Source organism: Hesperophylax consimilis, chromosome 3 (genome assembly GCF_061612785.1).
Source record: "Hesperophylax consimilis isolate HC1 chromosome 3, BYU_Hcon_1.0, whole genome shotgun sequence".
Lineage (NCBI taxonomy): Eukaryota > Metazoa > Arthropoda > Insecta > Trichoptera > Limnephilidae > Hesperophylax > Hesperophylax consimilis.
Genome location: NC_142838.1, coordinates 16,180,487 through 16,195,107, shown reverse-complemented (window position 1 = coordinate 16,195,107; position 14,621 = coordinate 16,180,487). Strand labels below are relative to the sequence as shown.

At 33.2% G+C, this 14,621-nt stretch overlaps 2 protein-coding genes across 2 annotated transcripts; both read left to right on the top strand.

Annotated features, from left to right (window-relative positions):
• The first annotated feature begins 235 nt into the window (after positions 1 to 235).
• Positions 236 to 5,791, top strand: LOC149425028 (general odorant-binding protein 83a-like). The gene is made up of 6 exons (XM_089650915.1): positions 236 to 412; positions 499 to 574; positions 1,475 to 1,563; positions 3,707 to 3,809; positions 4,972 to 5,042; positions 5,422 to 5,791. Exons 1-6 carry the CDS (start codon positions 323 to 325, stop codon positions 5,437 to 5,439), a joined length of 447 nt encoding a protein of 148 aa, XP_089507041.1. The 5' UTR covers positions 236 to 322; the 3' UTR covers positions 5,440 to 5,791.
• Positions 5,792 to 9,856: 4,065 nt separating this feature from the next.
• Positions 9,857 to 14,288, top strand: LOC149425027 (zinc finger Y-chromosomal protein-like). The gene is made up of 8 exons (XM_089647506.1): positions 9,857 to 9,953; positions 10,194 to 10,241; positions 10,781 to 10,891; positions 11,275 to 11,367; positions 11,441 to 11,632; positions 12,448 to 12,640; positions 13,793 to 13,948; positions 14,181 to 14,288. The coding sequence occupies exons 2-8, from the start codon at positions 10,210 to 10,212 to the stop codon at positions 14,286 to 14,288; spliced, it is 885 nt and encodes a 294-aa protein (XP_089503632.1). The 5' UTR covers positions 9,857 to 9,953; positions 10,194 to 10,209.
• The last annotated feature ends 333 nt before the right edge of the window (positions 14,289 to 14,621 follow it).

The window sequence follows — 14,621 nt, the reverse complement described above, 5'->3', positions numbered from 1 at the left end:
TAATCACGTAATCAGTAAGTACATTTTCAGAAGTAGTCTACACGAAATACAGATAAATGTTGGCACATAGGGTATCATTTTTTCTAAGCACCACACATCTGCTATTACTGTATGCGGATTAAACAACAGGCCACAATTTTTTGCAAGATTCAACATGTTCAAGTAACAATTCAGTGCATTACAATGTACACGTGATTAATCAATTACTAATTACATAACTTACCTTTACATTTGTCCCTACGTGGTATAATTTCCACGTCAATATCTGCGTATAAAACCTTGTGTATTTGTCAAAGCCTTGCAGTTCATTGCGAGTTATCTAATGATGGGTCGGAAAAAAAATCTAAGATATTGTTTCATTTGTTTTTTCTCCTTTTTGTTATTAGTTTTTGATACGGATGCGGGAAGACCAGTGAGTGTTTTTCTATGTTCTAATTAATTAAATTAAGTTATAAATAATAAAAGGATAAGTTTTTCTAATTAATTTAATTTTTGCAGGAGTTTCCCGAAGACATTAGAGACATTGTCTTGCACGTCCATAACAAGTGTGTTGGTAAAAGTGGAGTTTCTGAAGGTGAACCAATAATCTGTTTTAACATCATCACAATTATATGTAGTAATAGACCAAAAGAAAAAAATCAACCCGAAAAAAAAAGTTTTTGCACTATCATATCTGTTTTCAATTTTCGACATAGTTGCACCATCTCTTGGACCTTCTAGTAGCCAATTTAGAATTATTTTTTTTGCTTGGTTTGACTAAAGATTGAACCGTCCTCCCGGGGACCACGGTTCTTAAACTGCTGTAAACTTTTAAAATGTCTTTTTAATCTTAAAAACATATTTTTTTTATAAATTTGGCTTAACTGAGGATTGAACCGTCCTCCCCAGGAACCGGCTCTTAAACTGCTGTAAACTTTTGAAATATCTTTTAAATCTTAAAAAATATACATTTTTTTATAAATTTGGCTTGACTGAGGATTGAACCATTCTCCTCAGAGACTAGAATCAACCGCGCTAACAGCTGCACCAAATCAAGATTGGGTAGGACCGACATTTATTTCGAATATTAACTGCTGTAATGTCATCCGATTTCAGAGAAATGCATATATGTCTGCATGTGTGTACGTGATTACCACTGAAAGTTGATAGAATGCATCGACAACGAGTCTATCCGCCGAGTTTCAGCTAGATCAGGATGTCAGGAAGTAGGATAATTTCCGCTTCTAAGATTTGCATTTATTTACTACCGAAAAAAGGTTTTAAAAAGAGTTGCCAAGGATCGGCAATTGTACGAAAAATTGAGAATTTATCCAAATTTTAAAACTCTTGAAGAAGAAGAAAAAGAGTAAAAAAACATTTGTAAAGCAACGTTTTTGTTTACTACGTTTCCAATGCAGTTATTAATTACTAGAGGATTTATCTCAGAGGCAAAAAGAGTGTTTTTTTATTATGATTCAATTTTTTTTTTTCGCAGATGATATTAACAAATGTGAAGAAGGCGTATTTGCACAGGATGGAAAATTGAGCTGCTACATGTATTGTCTGATGGAGGAAGCCAGTTTTGTAAGTACAAATTCTATATTTTTAGACACGGCAACAAAATCCATAAACCTAAAGGAAATGCTGCTGCCACACGCAAAGCTCACATCAAAAGTTAATGTACAGCGCATCATCTTTTCTACCGACACACGACGCTATCAAATATTTCTTCCTATGGTAGGAGAGGGGGTCAGTTGAATTCGAGAGCGGCCGAGGAACATAATTTCATCTGTCAAAGTGACAACTTTACTTACTGACAGCTTGAGCACGTTTTCGAAATGGATGATACTTGTCGCCTATTGCTGGATCTGTTGGACAGCTCATCCTCAGATGATGATGCCGCCAACTATATAATTATAAATGCTATTTATAAACTTTTTAGATTTTAAACAATCTGCGCATAAATAGCGCATTTTCACATAACCTGACATAACCTCTCCGTCGAATCAGGAAATTCGCAGTTCGCACGCCGATCGACGAAAGCGACATATAATAAATTATTGTAAAATAAACTTTCATCCAAGCCGTCCAACTTTTATCAAAAAACCGAATGATATTACCATATAAACATACTGAGATTAAAAATGTGATTAACTTTGAAAGGGCGATAATTTGTTTACTTCAAATTCAAATATTGATTTTATTTATATTTTAAATATATGTTAAGTATGTTTGCCAAATAAAGTTTTTTTTTATGTTTCTAAATGTACTAGCACACATGAGACGATATGAGCTAACATAATAAATAAGAAATGCATTATTAGGCTGCTTATGTCATGGCTGTCAAAGGGAACACGGAACTTAGTTGGTAGCTCCGTAATTAAAATGACCCCCTCTCCTTTTTACGGCGGAGAGGGGGACGCATAACTTTTCAAATATCGCGTCGGGAGCGGTTACGTAAAATAAATTCGGTTAGCGAAGTTCAGAACCACACTTATAGCGCGTTATCTTTTTACGTGTGTCGGGTCTGTATGGGATTGTATGGCGAGCGCTATTGTGCTTTATATTATCTGTTGATGTGAGCTTTGCGTGTGGCAGCACCATAATTGTCAAAGACAGTTGTCCCAGAGATAGGTCGTATGCACGTCATCGACAATCGCCCTCTTTCTTCTCACACGTCTTGCGTGAAAACGAAAAATACAGATGATACTAGAACGATGACGTGACGTACGACCTCTCTCTGGAACTACTGTATTATGAAAAATTAAATTTTTAAATTAGTTCCCTTCATGTTTATATTTTTTTAAACATACCGTTTGTAAGCTAATTAATAATAATAATAATAATAATAATAATAAGTGTTTTATTATATTTTTTTGTAACAAATAGATATAATGATATCCTCACTGGGATCTCCCGTGCTGAGGATTTCATTTACATATTATGTATAATTTAATTATAAGAAAATTAATATTACATCAAAGTTACATATGAATTTAATTATGAACATATATCAAGTAGAATAGTGTTTTTGGTATAGTTCAGTTAATTCTGTTGATTACACTAGTAGATAGTGAGATATCTATTTTTGAACTCCGTGGTTTTCTGATATTTTGTACACGGTGTCCTGGGGTAAAATGCACTAACTTCAAGGAGTTATTATGCTTGATGGTAGAAGTAAAAAAGATTAATAACTTGTTTCGACATTCCGTGCCTTTTAAAACGTTGGATTTTCTGAAAAAGATGTTTTTTTTTTTTACTTGTGCTATCATCTGGAATAACTACCGAAGTTAGTGCACATTATTAATCTCAGACACCTCGTGTTCCTACAAATTACATAGATTTTGGTGTACACAATTAAATATAATAATAACTACGGATTTTAGGAGCTACCCAGATCTTCACTTACACCTGCTTTCTCAAAATACGATTAAATTTTTGTATTCACTCGTCTGATTTGTGGGCTTGGTCTATTTTTGTTGGATCGTTACACTTTAAAAATGTTTTTAAAAAAATGCATAAAATAGACATTCTCTGTGCATACCACTAGAAATATAACAATAAAATCGTCGATTTTAGGGACTTAATAGATCAATGTTGAAGATTGCATTGAGATGCTGATGTAACGGGAAGGAGAACATATAAATAATTAGAAGTTTGTTTATTCGTACATTCGGTACGGTTCGGCTTGATTCAGGATGATTTTCTGAAATAATTAACGTTGCAGGTGAACGATGACGGAACTGCTGACTACGACATGCTCATCAGTGTGATACCTGACGAATGGAATGAAAAGGTCGCTAACATGGTTAATAAATGCAGACATTTAGGTAAGTGGAGTTTTGTAAAAAGTGCTAAAAGTTTCTTTGCCAACTTTTCCTGTACTGAAACCACCAAATTTGATAAAAGATAACTATTAAAGTAGGTACCTAAATTTCACTCCTAAAAGAACCAAATCTCTAAAATAACTAATGACCGACAGAAAGTAGACCGAAACCGAATTTTGTCTTCTGTTCTAGTTTCGGCCTCAGCCGAGTTTTTTTATTGTAACCTGTGAGAGATCATAAGTGTTTTAAATAAAATGCACAATAAAACAAAAGGCACCAATTTAATGAGTAAATCGGTTAACTTTTAGTGGTTTTTTGTTCCCTGTCATGTAATAAGGATTCTAACTACAGTAAACAAATCAGTATTTTCTTTAATAGTAGTTAAGTTAGACAACGGCAAAACAATAACTTTAAAAAATAAATAATGTTAATAAATAACATACTTTTATGTTGCAACTAATTTTAACATAATATTTAAATTATTCTAGAGCACAGGTCCCCAATATTTTTTCTCCCGTAGACCACGTAGAATATTTGAGATTTCCCCAGAATTTGACCATATCGACCATTCACATTTCAGAATTTCCCTAGATATCACATCACTGTTGTAGGTACATTCAAAACTATTCCATGTAAAACCACAAAAAAGTGAAATTCCCAAAAAATGCGCCCTAAAATTGACCCAAATGGGATCAACTCTCGTAAACTCCCATTTGCATCTCATGCACTCCCATTTGTTTTTCATTGATATGGAAACCCTGCAGGTCTACATCCCCAAATTCTAATATCGCCTGGCTAGCAGATCACGGCGTAATAATCATCATCACATCATCGTCACGCCCGTACATATAACACATCATCTGTTTGGTGTGACAGGTCTGTATGGGATTGTGTGGCGAGCGATATCGTGTTATATCGTATAACGTACGCGTGTCTCCCCTATAAAGCTGAACGTGATCCGACACATCCATCACGAACGCAGGTTGAGATCGAACCGAAGTTTCGACTAATTTCGGCCAAAAACCGAAACCCAAACCGCGGCCAAAACTCGTTCACTGGCTGAAACTGACCGAAACCGAAACTTCGGTCGGCCAGTAAAAACAACCAATAAAAATTGTTATAAGACGACAGTTTTTACAGTAAATTAAATAAACTTTTTTTACAGACACTCCAGAAAAAGAGAGGTGTTCTACAGCCATGGAAGTTCATCAATGCTTTTACAAAGCTGACCCTGAGGTGAGTTTCATTGTAAACATAATAGGAATATTATCTCTTATTTTTAGTATTGTTGTTAATATTTTGTTAAATAATTATTCTTCAAAACGGGTTCTGGGTCCGAGTCTTAGTCATTCCTAAACATTTTCATTATTAATATTGTTTCATATAACTTTAAATATAAGTACCTGTTCGTAGGATTCTGATAACAATCCTTTTGTCCAATACTATAAGTACCTGTTCGTAGGATTCTGATAACAATCCTTTTGTCCAATACTATAAGTACCTGTTCGTAGGATTCTGATAACAATCCTCTTGTCCAATACTATAAGTACCTGTTCGTAGGATTCTGATAACAATCCTTTTGTCCAATACTATAATCTGTTTTATTTTCTTTCAGCTCTACTTCCTCTTCTAATTTTTTTCATCCACGAGCCGATCACTTAAAATGCGATATTAATTTATAATCTATTATATATTTACTTTTATTGCATATAAAAATGTACTACAGTAGAAATTTTTTTTTTCAATCCTTGAGTCATATTACACCTATATTGTAAAGGTAATATCATAAATCTATGTATCTACCTATATAAATAAAAAAGGTAAATGTTTGTTTGTTCAGAATCTTAAATCTTTGAAAGTCTTCACCGATTGCTTCCAACATTTGACACAACGTTGCATACGTGTGTGTGTTTTGTTTTGTATACCTATATTATATAGATATCACCTGTGACTTGTAAGTAAATAAATATTTAAGATTTGCAATTTTAGCGAAGTTAAAAGTTTCATTCCAGTGTGGTTTTAAGTTAAGATGTGTATAATGCAGACAGAGCCGGCTCTGAGCCAAACTGCGCCTGGCGCTAGTAAAAGCCACAACGGCGCTGTATTAGGTGTTAGGTTATGTTAGGTTATTTTAGGTTCCTTGGTGTCTGCCTTGGTTCTCGCTCCTTGGCACGTTGGCAAGTCAGCACCCGGAGCGGACTGCTTCAATTTTGCCAGCACAAGGCTGACCCTGAATACCGAGCGAATCACATAATTACAGTGAAATATATCAAATTTGCTTTTAAAAAATATCATGCAATTTAATAAAAGTAGGTAGTTCTTTTAGCAACTTTCATTACCATCGTTGACGTACAAAATATTTTCATTTCGAAATCCAACATATTATTAATATGGTAAGGTTTTCGATAGTATTATTGACATCAGGATCAAAATAAAGTCTTTTCCAGTGACTAAATAAAATACCCTCTATTCAATGGCTTTTTTACTTACGCCTGTATATGAAATGTGGAGATGGTACAGGTAAATGAAAGAGTTGGGGTGGAATAACCTGGATTACTAAATTGTCTGTTCGTCTTTCAAACAAAAACTCCCGTCCACTCTGGATAAGCGGGTGTTATCTTCTGAATCTTATTATTTATCTATTTGAAGGCTAGAAGTGTAATAATATCGTAAATCCTTATTAAATGTCCTTTATTCATCGTATTCTGCCATTATTATTACTTATTAGAATATTTTGTATGAACCTTTACTCACATTCCGTCAATAATGTTGTTAAATTCCGCCGCATGCAAAGGCTTTTTAAAAAACAACAATATATAATTGAGACAACTATTTAGTCGAGGGATAGGTAAACATTCACAAAATAGGTTTTTAGGTTGTCAGTTTGGGTTATGTTATCAATTTATGATTATTTCCTAACCTTCAAACATAACTTTAATTGTAATGTAACTTTGATCCATCTTTTTATCTCCCCCAACATAAATAGTAGTTTATTGTAGTTATTAAGTTGAAACCAAGAGCTATTAAATTATTTTAGCGGATTAAATTATTTATGAGCTAAAAAAACTATTTTTCGTACTAAGGGTGAGGCGGAATTCAACAAGTTTATCAAAATAAAATATTGGCATCAATTATACATAAATAGTTTTTCGCAATGGTTCAAGTTGAAAGTATATTATATTGCATAATATTATTATTTATTTCATACAAACCAAAAATTAGTGCGTAAAACATTATATTATAATATAGTTTTATCAAGATGTAACTTTATGCTATCCATTTACAAATGAGGCAAAATAACTACAGTAGCATAAATAAACCACTCTGATCAGTAGGTAGGACCAAAAAACTATAATACATTGGCAGCACTGATTTTCAACACCAACGCTATGGCAACTTTGCCAAACTTTATTTTGACAGCTGAAGGCTATCTAGAAAATCATAATAAATCAAAAATGAAACCAACATTATTTTTAATGTGTATCGCATTATGCCGTAAAGTTATCAGTTAGAATTTAATGTAAAACATTATTTGTTATATTATCAATTTAACAATATTTCTAATATGGAGTATTGTCGGCTATGTTTGATTAAAGATTCAGACAAAATAGAAATTCTTAACCCCAATCATGGTCGGGTTCAACGAATGATTAAAGTATTATTCTCCTTAGAGGTGTGTATTATTTTTTTTTTATATTTGAATACCACACAAGAGTCCCAACTGCTCCAAACCTTCTGGAGCTAGTGAGACTACGGCGCCCCCAATTGGTGTGTGCTGTGAGGCTGAAGGTAGTGGGAAGAGTAAGATGGGAAAGTACCTGGCTATTCAGATCTGATCACCAAACACGGCTAAAACCATTTCAAAAGATGTTTCAGTTTTCATGGTGGTCTTACTCCAGGGCGACACTGAGAGTATCTTCCGCTCTGGAACATGCTGCAAATACACTGCATATTATTTTTAAATTATTAAATTGTGAAACAACACAAATTAATTAGAATTAGTTACAGAATATGTCTATCTTGGTGTTACAGTAGATTACTTTTTCAAATGGGACAAACATATTTTAAAAAACCTGTAAAAGACTCAGATCAATTGCTGGCAGAATGTACACATTAATTTTTTTCCTATCAATTGAAACACTTAAAATAATTTATATGTCAAAGGCAGAATCTATTATAAGATATGGATTAACCATATGGGGAAATACAAGTATAACCAATCTGAAACAAGTCCAAGTTGTACAAAATGCAATTGTAAAATTACTAGTCGTCCCTAATATTTTTAAACAGAGACATAATACACCGTTGCTGTTTCAGAGTGCCAAAATTTTACCTGTTAAGGCTATTCTATGGCAAAAAATCATAATTCAATATATATTTACCCCGCAGCATAAAGAAAAATTAGAACATAAATACAGTACTTGATTCACGCGCAATGACGGGTTAATAGTTCCGAAATTTAATAATAAATACGGACAGAGAACGTTTGAATACAACATACCGAAGATATTTAATTTATTACCTGACACTATAAAGCAATGTAAATCTATGAATAAGGTTAAATATATGGTGAAAAATTGGCTATCGGAAAAAAAATATTTACTTTAATATGTAAGAAAAATTGTATGAAAAAATTGTTGATTCTGTAGATATAAGATGTAAATTATAACTTATAAAAATGTATATGAAACTAAACTTTAAGCACCTGTTGACAAGCCAATTCAATTGGCTTAGCAGGACTTGTTTGTTGATATGTATCAACTATTTATTCAATAAAAAAATCAAATAAAATTAACTTTGGGTTTGAACTGAGACCTCCAGTTTGATAATTATGAGCCTTACCCCTTGCCCACGGAGGCCATCATTAGTTAATGGATAAAACGTAAATTTTATTTGCTTCTTGCATGTATTTAGTCTATGGCTCCTTGACATGTTTTACGAACTACCTTATCACTTATATTTTTTTTTGTTTGCATCAAGAAATAAATAATAATATTAAGGAATATAATAAATCTTTTAACCTCTTAATGGGATGGACATCTACTCTGTCTATGAGGCGAGTATGAGTGAGACAAAGCGCTGGGGTATTGGGCTAAATGGGATACTTGTTACCACTCAAATTTGTATGGAAGGCACTTCTATTTTTCTTCTTTACTATATGGTTCTAATGTACATTGAAGCCAATATTTTATTTTATTTGTAGATCGAAATCACAAATGGTTTTTCTACAAAAATATGTGTAAACTGTTTAGAAAACGTTCAAAACTTCTATAAATTTCGTCATCAAGTTATGAAAACTCAAAAGGATCTGAAACGCAATTTTTGCTCAAATAGAAAAGAAAGAATACAAGATACAGCAACAGTCAAAGAGGTTTGTATGTTTTTATGTTTCTTCAATAAGTATTTTGTTTAAATAAATACTTTTTATGAAAAAGAATCTATTTTCGAAATGATTGTGAAGTCAACTTGTATTTTACCTACATACTGATAGTCAATATTGTGGAATTTATGTAAAGTAAGTAGGATACTGAATATACATACTAACAACTTTTCTTTCTTTTTTCGAATTTGTAGCATCAATCGGAGAACTTTGAACTCAAACACGAAATTGTAAAACAAATCAGTCATCTTAATCTGGAAGATATTAATACAGAGCAACTAGTTCGAATGACTGGTGGAAACATCAGACGGGAGATCTGTAATTCTCCAAAAAGTATTGAATATCCTGCTGACAATCTCCAATCAAAACATGAAATATTCTTAAAACCAGAACCGCTAATTGGAAATAGTAACAGTATTCTTGGAAATAATATCGGCGAATTCCTATTAAAATCTGAAGCTGATCAGAACCTAATTGTTAATGATTATGAGGAAATAGATCACTATGATTCATTCATAGATATCTCAGAAAATATAACGCCTCGTAAAACTATAAATAAACAATCTAAGTCTCGACATTCCAAAGGTGATGAGTTGTTGATAAATATCATTGAAGGAAAAGACTCTCTGGATGGATTCAATACGGAAATATACAAACATGGCAAACTGGCGATTAAAGGACAAGCACTACAAAGACTTGTGACAAGGTTTTATAACCTCCATTGTGATTTATGCGAAATATCTCCTCAATTCACAGGCATACAAAAGGTACGTGTCTCTTTCTCGGTTTAACAGCAATCTTCCTGTTAACTCTCATTAAATTACATTAAATACCTCCCCCACTCCAAGAACACTTCCATTAACTTACTTCTTCACAATACTCACCTTTTCTAAATGATGTTCTTCTTTCGTAAATTATGTATTTTTACAGCTTTTTACTCACTATAAAATGATTCACGGATCTGATGGCTACGTAACATGCTGCAATACGCGTATATTCCTTTGCAGAAATGTTTATCTACACATGGCTCGACATCTCCAGCCTTCTGCATTTCAGTAAGTATCCTCTTGAACGATGGGTTATTAACAAAATAAATGCCTTGAGCAATCGGTTTTCGATTTGGCTGCGTTCTTTCAAAAAAATCAGACCGCCTAATATTAATGTGGAAACATTTAAACTGCTTACTGTAGTAATACAACCTACAATTTTTCTGCTGACAACCTGCTTTGGCAGTTGAGCGAGTGCTTGTAATGAAAAATAAAAAAACAAAATTTCATTGTTTATCCCATATAAGTTTTGAATTTCTAAAATAAATTCGAAAAAATCGTCTACCTAAATTTAGGCAGTCATCGCGCAAGGACTAGAGCGATGAGATCTAAATATAGGTAGCCATCGTTCGGCTGCGCATCTTTAATTTTTTTATATTTATTTATCAATGTTGCATATTTTAACATTTGAAAAATCAAATTTACCAATCAACAGATGTTTACAAATACTTTTTTAATGAAGAAGACTACTTCTAGTGAAAAATATATGCTAAATTAAAGTGTTGTTAAGAGTTAAATAATGCACAATCATCTTACTTTCTTTCTAGGTGTTCAATATGTAAGAAGGAAGTTTCTAGACCAAATATAATGAAAAATCATTTGCAAATACATTTACCCGAAGCAGAAAAACCACACAAATGTGACCAATGTGATCGGAGGTATTTATCAAATTATTCTTCTCAGATTCAGCTTAAGGTTATCGGACAAGCATTGCCTCACCTCATTTTACCAACTTGATGCTTATTAGTGTGCATTGCAGTATGGAGTTTCATACAAAGATTTCTTGAGCTGAGGTGATGCTGATCTCATGCCGAGGTGATATGTGTGCGACAAACTTAATTTGGGTTAGTCGATGAGTGGTTTAACAGAAGGGTAAATGCAGTCAATTTATTTAACTAAATTTAGAGAACAATGTGAACTCTTGAGAAATTGTCGAAGGAATTAAAACTAACAGTCCTCACCGGAGGTCTGGCAGTAAAGTTTGTAACTGGAAGGGGAAGCATGAAAGTAGACTGATATTTTTTGAATTGTGAATTTTCAGATATAGCTGCCGAACTGGATTGATACAGCACCAGCTTTCACATGTTCCTATCAAGGCAAGAAATATTTATAAATGCGAATTATGTGAGAAACAGTAAGTTAATAATGTTATTGTATTATTAAAAACACATCATTTTGCAGTCGCATGTTATTAATATAATTTAAAGAATAATATTACGTTTCAGATTCAATCTTCTTTCATCGTATTCTTGCCACATGTCCGTGGTGCATTCGGGTCTTCAATTCTTGTGCTCTGAATGTGGCAAGGTTTTTAAAACTAAAATTGCTCTCAAAACGCACTCAGCTACCCACGATCCCGAAGGAAAAAACAAAACTAAATGCAAACATTGTGAAACAGTGTACGTACTTACTTCAATATCAATAAGTTTCAAGTAAACTTTAAGTGAATTTTCAATAAATATACTTAATAATTTTACTTATTTACCGTGTCTGGAAACTTGTAGTACAAGCGGGAATCTGATGAATCTACATCACATTTGACATCAATTTTGTATCTGGACTTTCATTTTTGAGTAAATCGAGTCCGAAGTTGGAATTTTTTTAGTTCAAATTTGAAAAAAATCTGTCACTAGACGGTTAATATCAGATGTTTAATGTCTTTTAAAATATGTCACTAGATGGTTAATATCATATGTTTAATGTCTTTTAAAATCTGTCACTAGATGGTTAATATCAGATGTTTGATGTCTTTTAAAATCTGTCACTAGATGGTTAATATCAGATGTTTGATGTCTTTTAAAATCTGTCACTAGATGGTTAATATCAGATGTGTGATGTCTTTTAAAATCTGTAACTAGATGGTTAATATCAAATGTTTGATGTCTTTTAAAATCTGTCACTAGATGGTTAATATCAGATGTTTAATGTCTTTTAAAATGCGTTGAAGCATGCACCCGGCTCCAAAAGTTTTAACCCTTTTGACCGAAAAAATGGAAAAGTTATATTAGTTACACTTCATAAATAAAATAATAACGAAATGCAGATCGAAAATATCCCGCCTGTACTCTGAGTTTCCCAACGCCTTGTATATACTATGATTAAACATTGGTAATTTGCCCTCATTATAATAAAACTGTCACCTAATGTTCTCACACAAGAAGTATTGATGTATTTTCCTTTGATGTCAACATAACATTACCATGTCTTATTACAGTTGCAAGAATCGGGCATCCCTTTTACGACATTTGAAAACGCATTCCTCAAAAAACTTACAATGTGATATTTGTGACTTCAAAACTTCCCAGAAGAAAAGAATTGTACATCATATGAAAATCAAACATTCCAATTTGAAGCCCTATCAATGTTTCCTATGTGGAAAGGACTTTAAACTGAGATGGGTGCTAAAGGTATGTAAGGTATCATTTGCAAAATCAAACAAAGCACTATTTTCCTTTTTTTTGCACCTGATTTATTCCTTTATTCTTAAATATTTACCACCTTACGTACTGTAAAACACTTAAGATGGGTTGGTTCAAAAGATTTGAACAATTCATCAAATATCAAAGTTGATTTTCAAGTTGTAAAGGTTCTATTATTTTATCGTAATTGGCCAGTTGTTTAACAAAACTTAATTTAATGAATTGTTGAAATTCTGTGAAACAACCCCTCCTTTAGTAAGAAATTTAATTTTTTTGATCCTTTGGTCCGCGGTAAAACAAACAATGCAGCTTGCGCGCGGTCACCAGTGTTGCCAACGAAGGCGATTTATCGCTATTTAGGCTACTCAGAACGAGAATCAGCGACGAAAAAATCTAACCTGTTGAACTTACTTTTTAAACAAAAATACACCGGTTTTTGATATAATATTTTTTGCGTCCCAAATGGAATCTTGTAGCCACCCCCCCCCCCCCATGGAATTCGAAAAATTGTTGTGGGGAATCACATATGATGTTTTTGGGTGCGCGGAATTTTTTCTCAGCGAAGTTCCGTAACAACCCCCCCCCCCCCCCCTCCATGGATTTCAAATAATTTTTGGGGAGCACTCATTTTGAATTTTTTTGTGGGGAATTATGTGTTTTATAGAAAATCTCTAACAACCCCCCCCCCCTAATGGAAAAATAGGAACCGTCAGGTATTCAGTGGCCCGCCAGTGATTCGAAATCGTCAATTTGTTAAAAAGGTTGGGCAGCCTTGCTCTAGTGGGTCAAGAAATCAGTAGCGGATTTATGATATTTTTACACATTGTGTGCTGGTGAATCAGTGGTGTATTTGTTATTTGCTAGTAGACCGCACTAGCCCCTATATCATTATACTTTATACCTTGAAAAATGCTCCCGGCATGCTAAAATGTATAAGAGAGTTTCAATGTAATATTATGCTATTACGTATTTGAAATATTCATTGCCCTCAAGCTTTACGCAACTTCTAACTCCTTTGTATTCACATTCCAATCTCACATTTTGTTTTTTATGCCATTCTGAAAAGAAAGATTTTTGTTATGTGTTTTTTAAACTCCTATTTATTATTTGCCATAAATAATAATTTTTGTTGCAATATAGACACACCAGGCGCAGCACACTGGGGAGAGAAAATATGCATGTGCGTTCTGCCCCAAGACATTTGTGTCATCTGGAAACTACTCTACTCATAACCAAAGAATGCACGCTGAACAGTATTATAACGCAACAAAGAAGAAGAAAATATTGGAGCTGATGGTGAGTACCTACTTACATTACAATTTTAGGAAAACAGCAACACTCTATCATGTTATTCAAATCTATGTAACTCATAATAACATGTTTGATTCAAATAATTTAAGTCATTGTGTTTTCTTATTCTCTGCTAAGGTTTATCAAAATTGATAAGTATTGTAATTTGGGTAATATTTATTTTGTTTCTTTCCAATTGGCTAGAAAAAATTGCTAATTATTGTTGTTTATGTTTTAGAATCCAAACCTGCAGATTGACCTGGGCGAGTCAGAAGAAATAATAGCACAAAATCAAGAAATTGCTCGTCAGCAAATTAAAGTTTTAGAAAGAAATAAAAACACATAAAAATACAAAAAGAGCGTTTTTTTATTTCAAATATTTATTTAATGCATACCTACAAATTAAATGATTTAAAAATGGTTGATAAATTCGCAGATTGGCCAGCGGGAAAGTGGGGCAAAATAGGACAAAAGGCCGATCTTGGGTTGAGAGGATCGGCACGGTAGCATTGCCGCCAGCGCGGCGGGTAATCACCACCACCGCACGGGGCCGCGGGACTGTACTTCCTATATTCCAATTTTTTTTTAATGCATGAAGAATTTTGTATAATATTTTTTAAATTATCACTTTTTGGATGGACGTTGTGGAAGTTGAGTAAGTCTCAGTATCGCCCTAGTG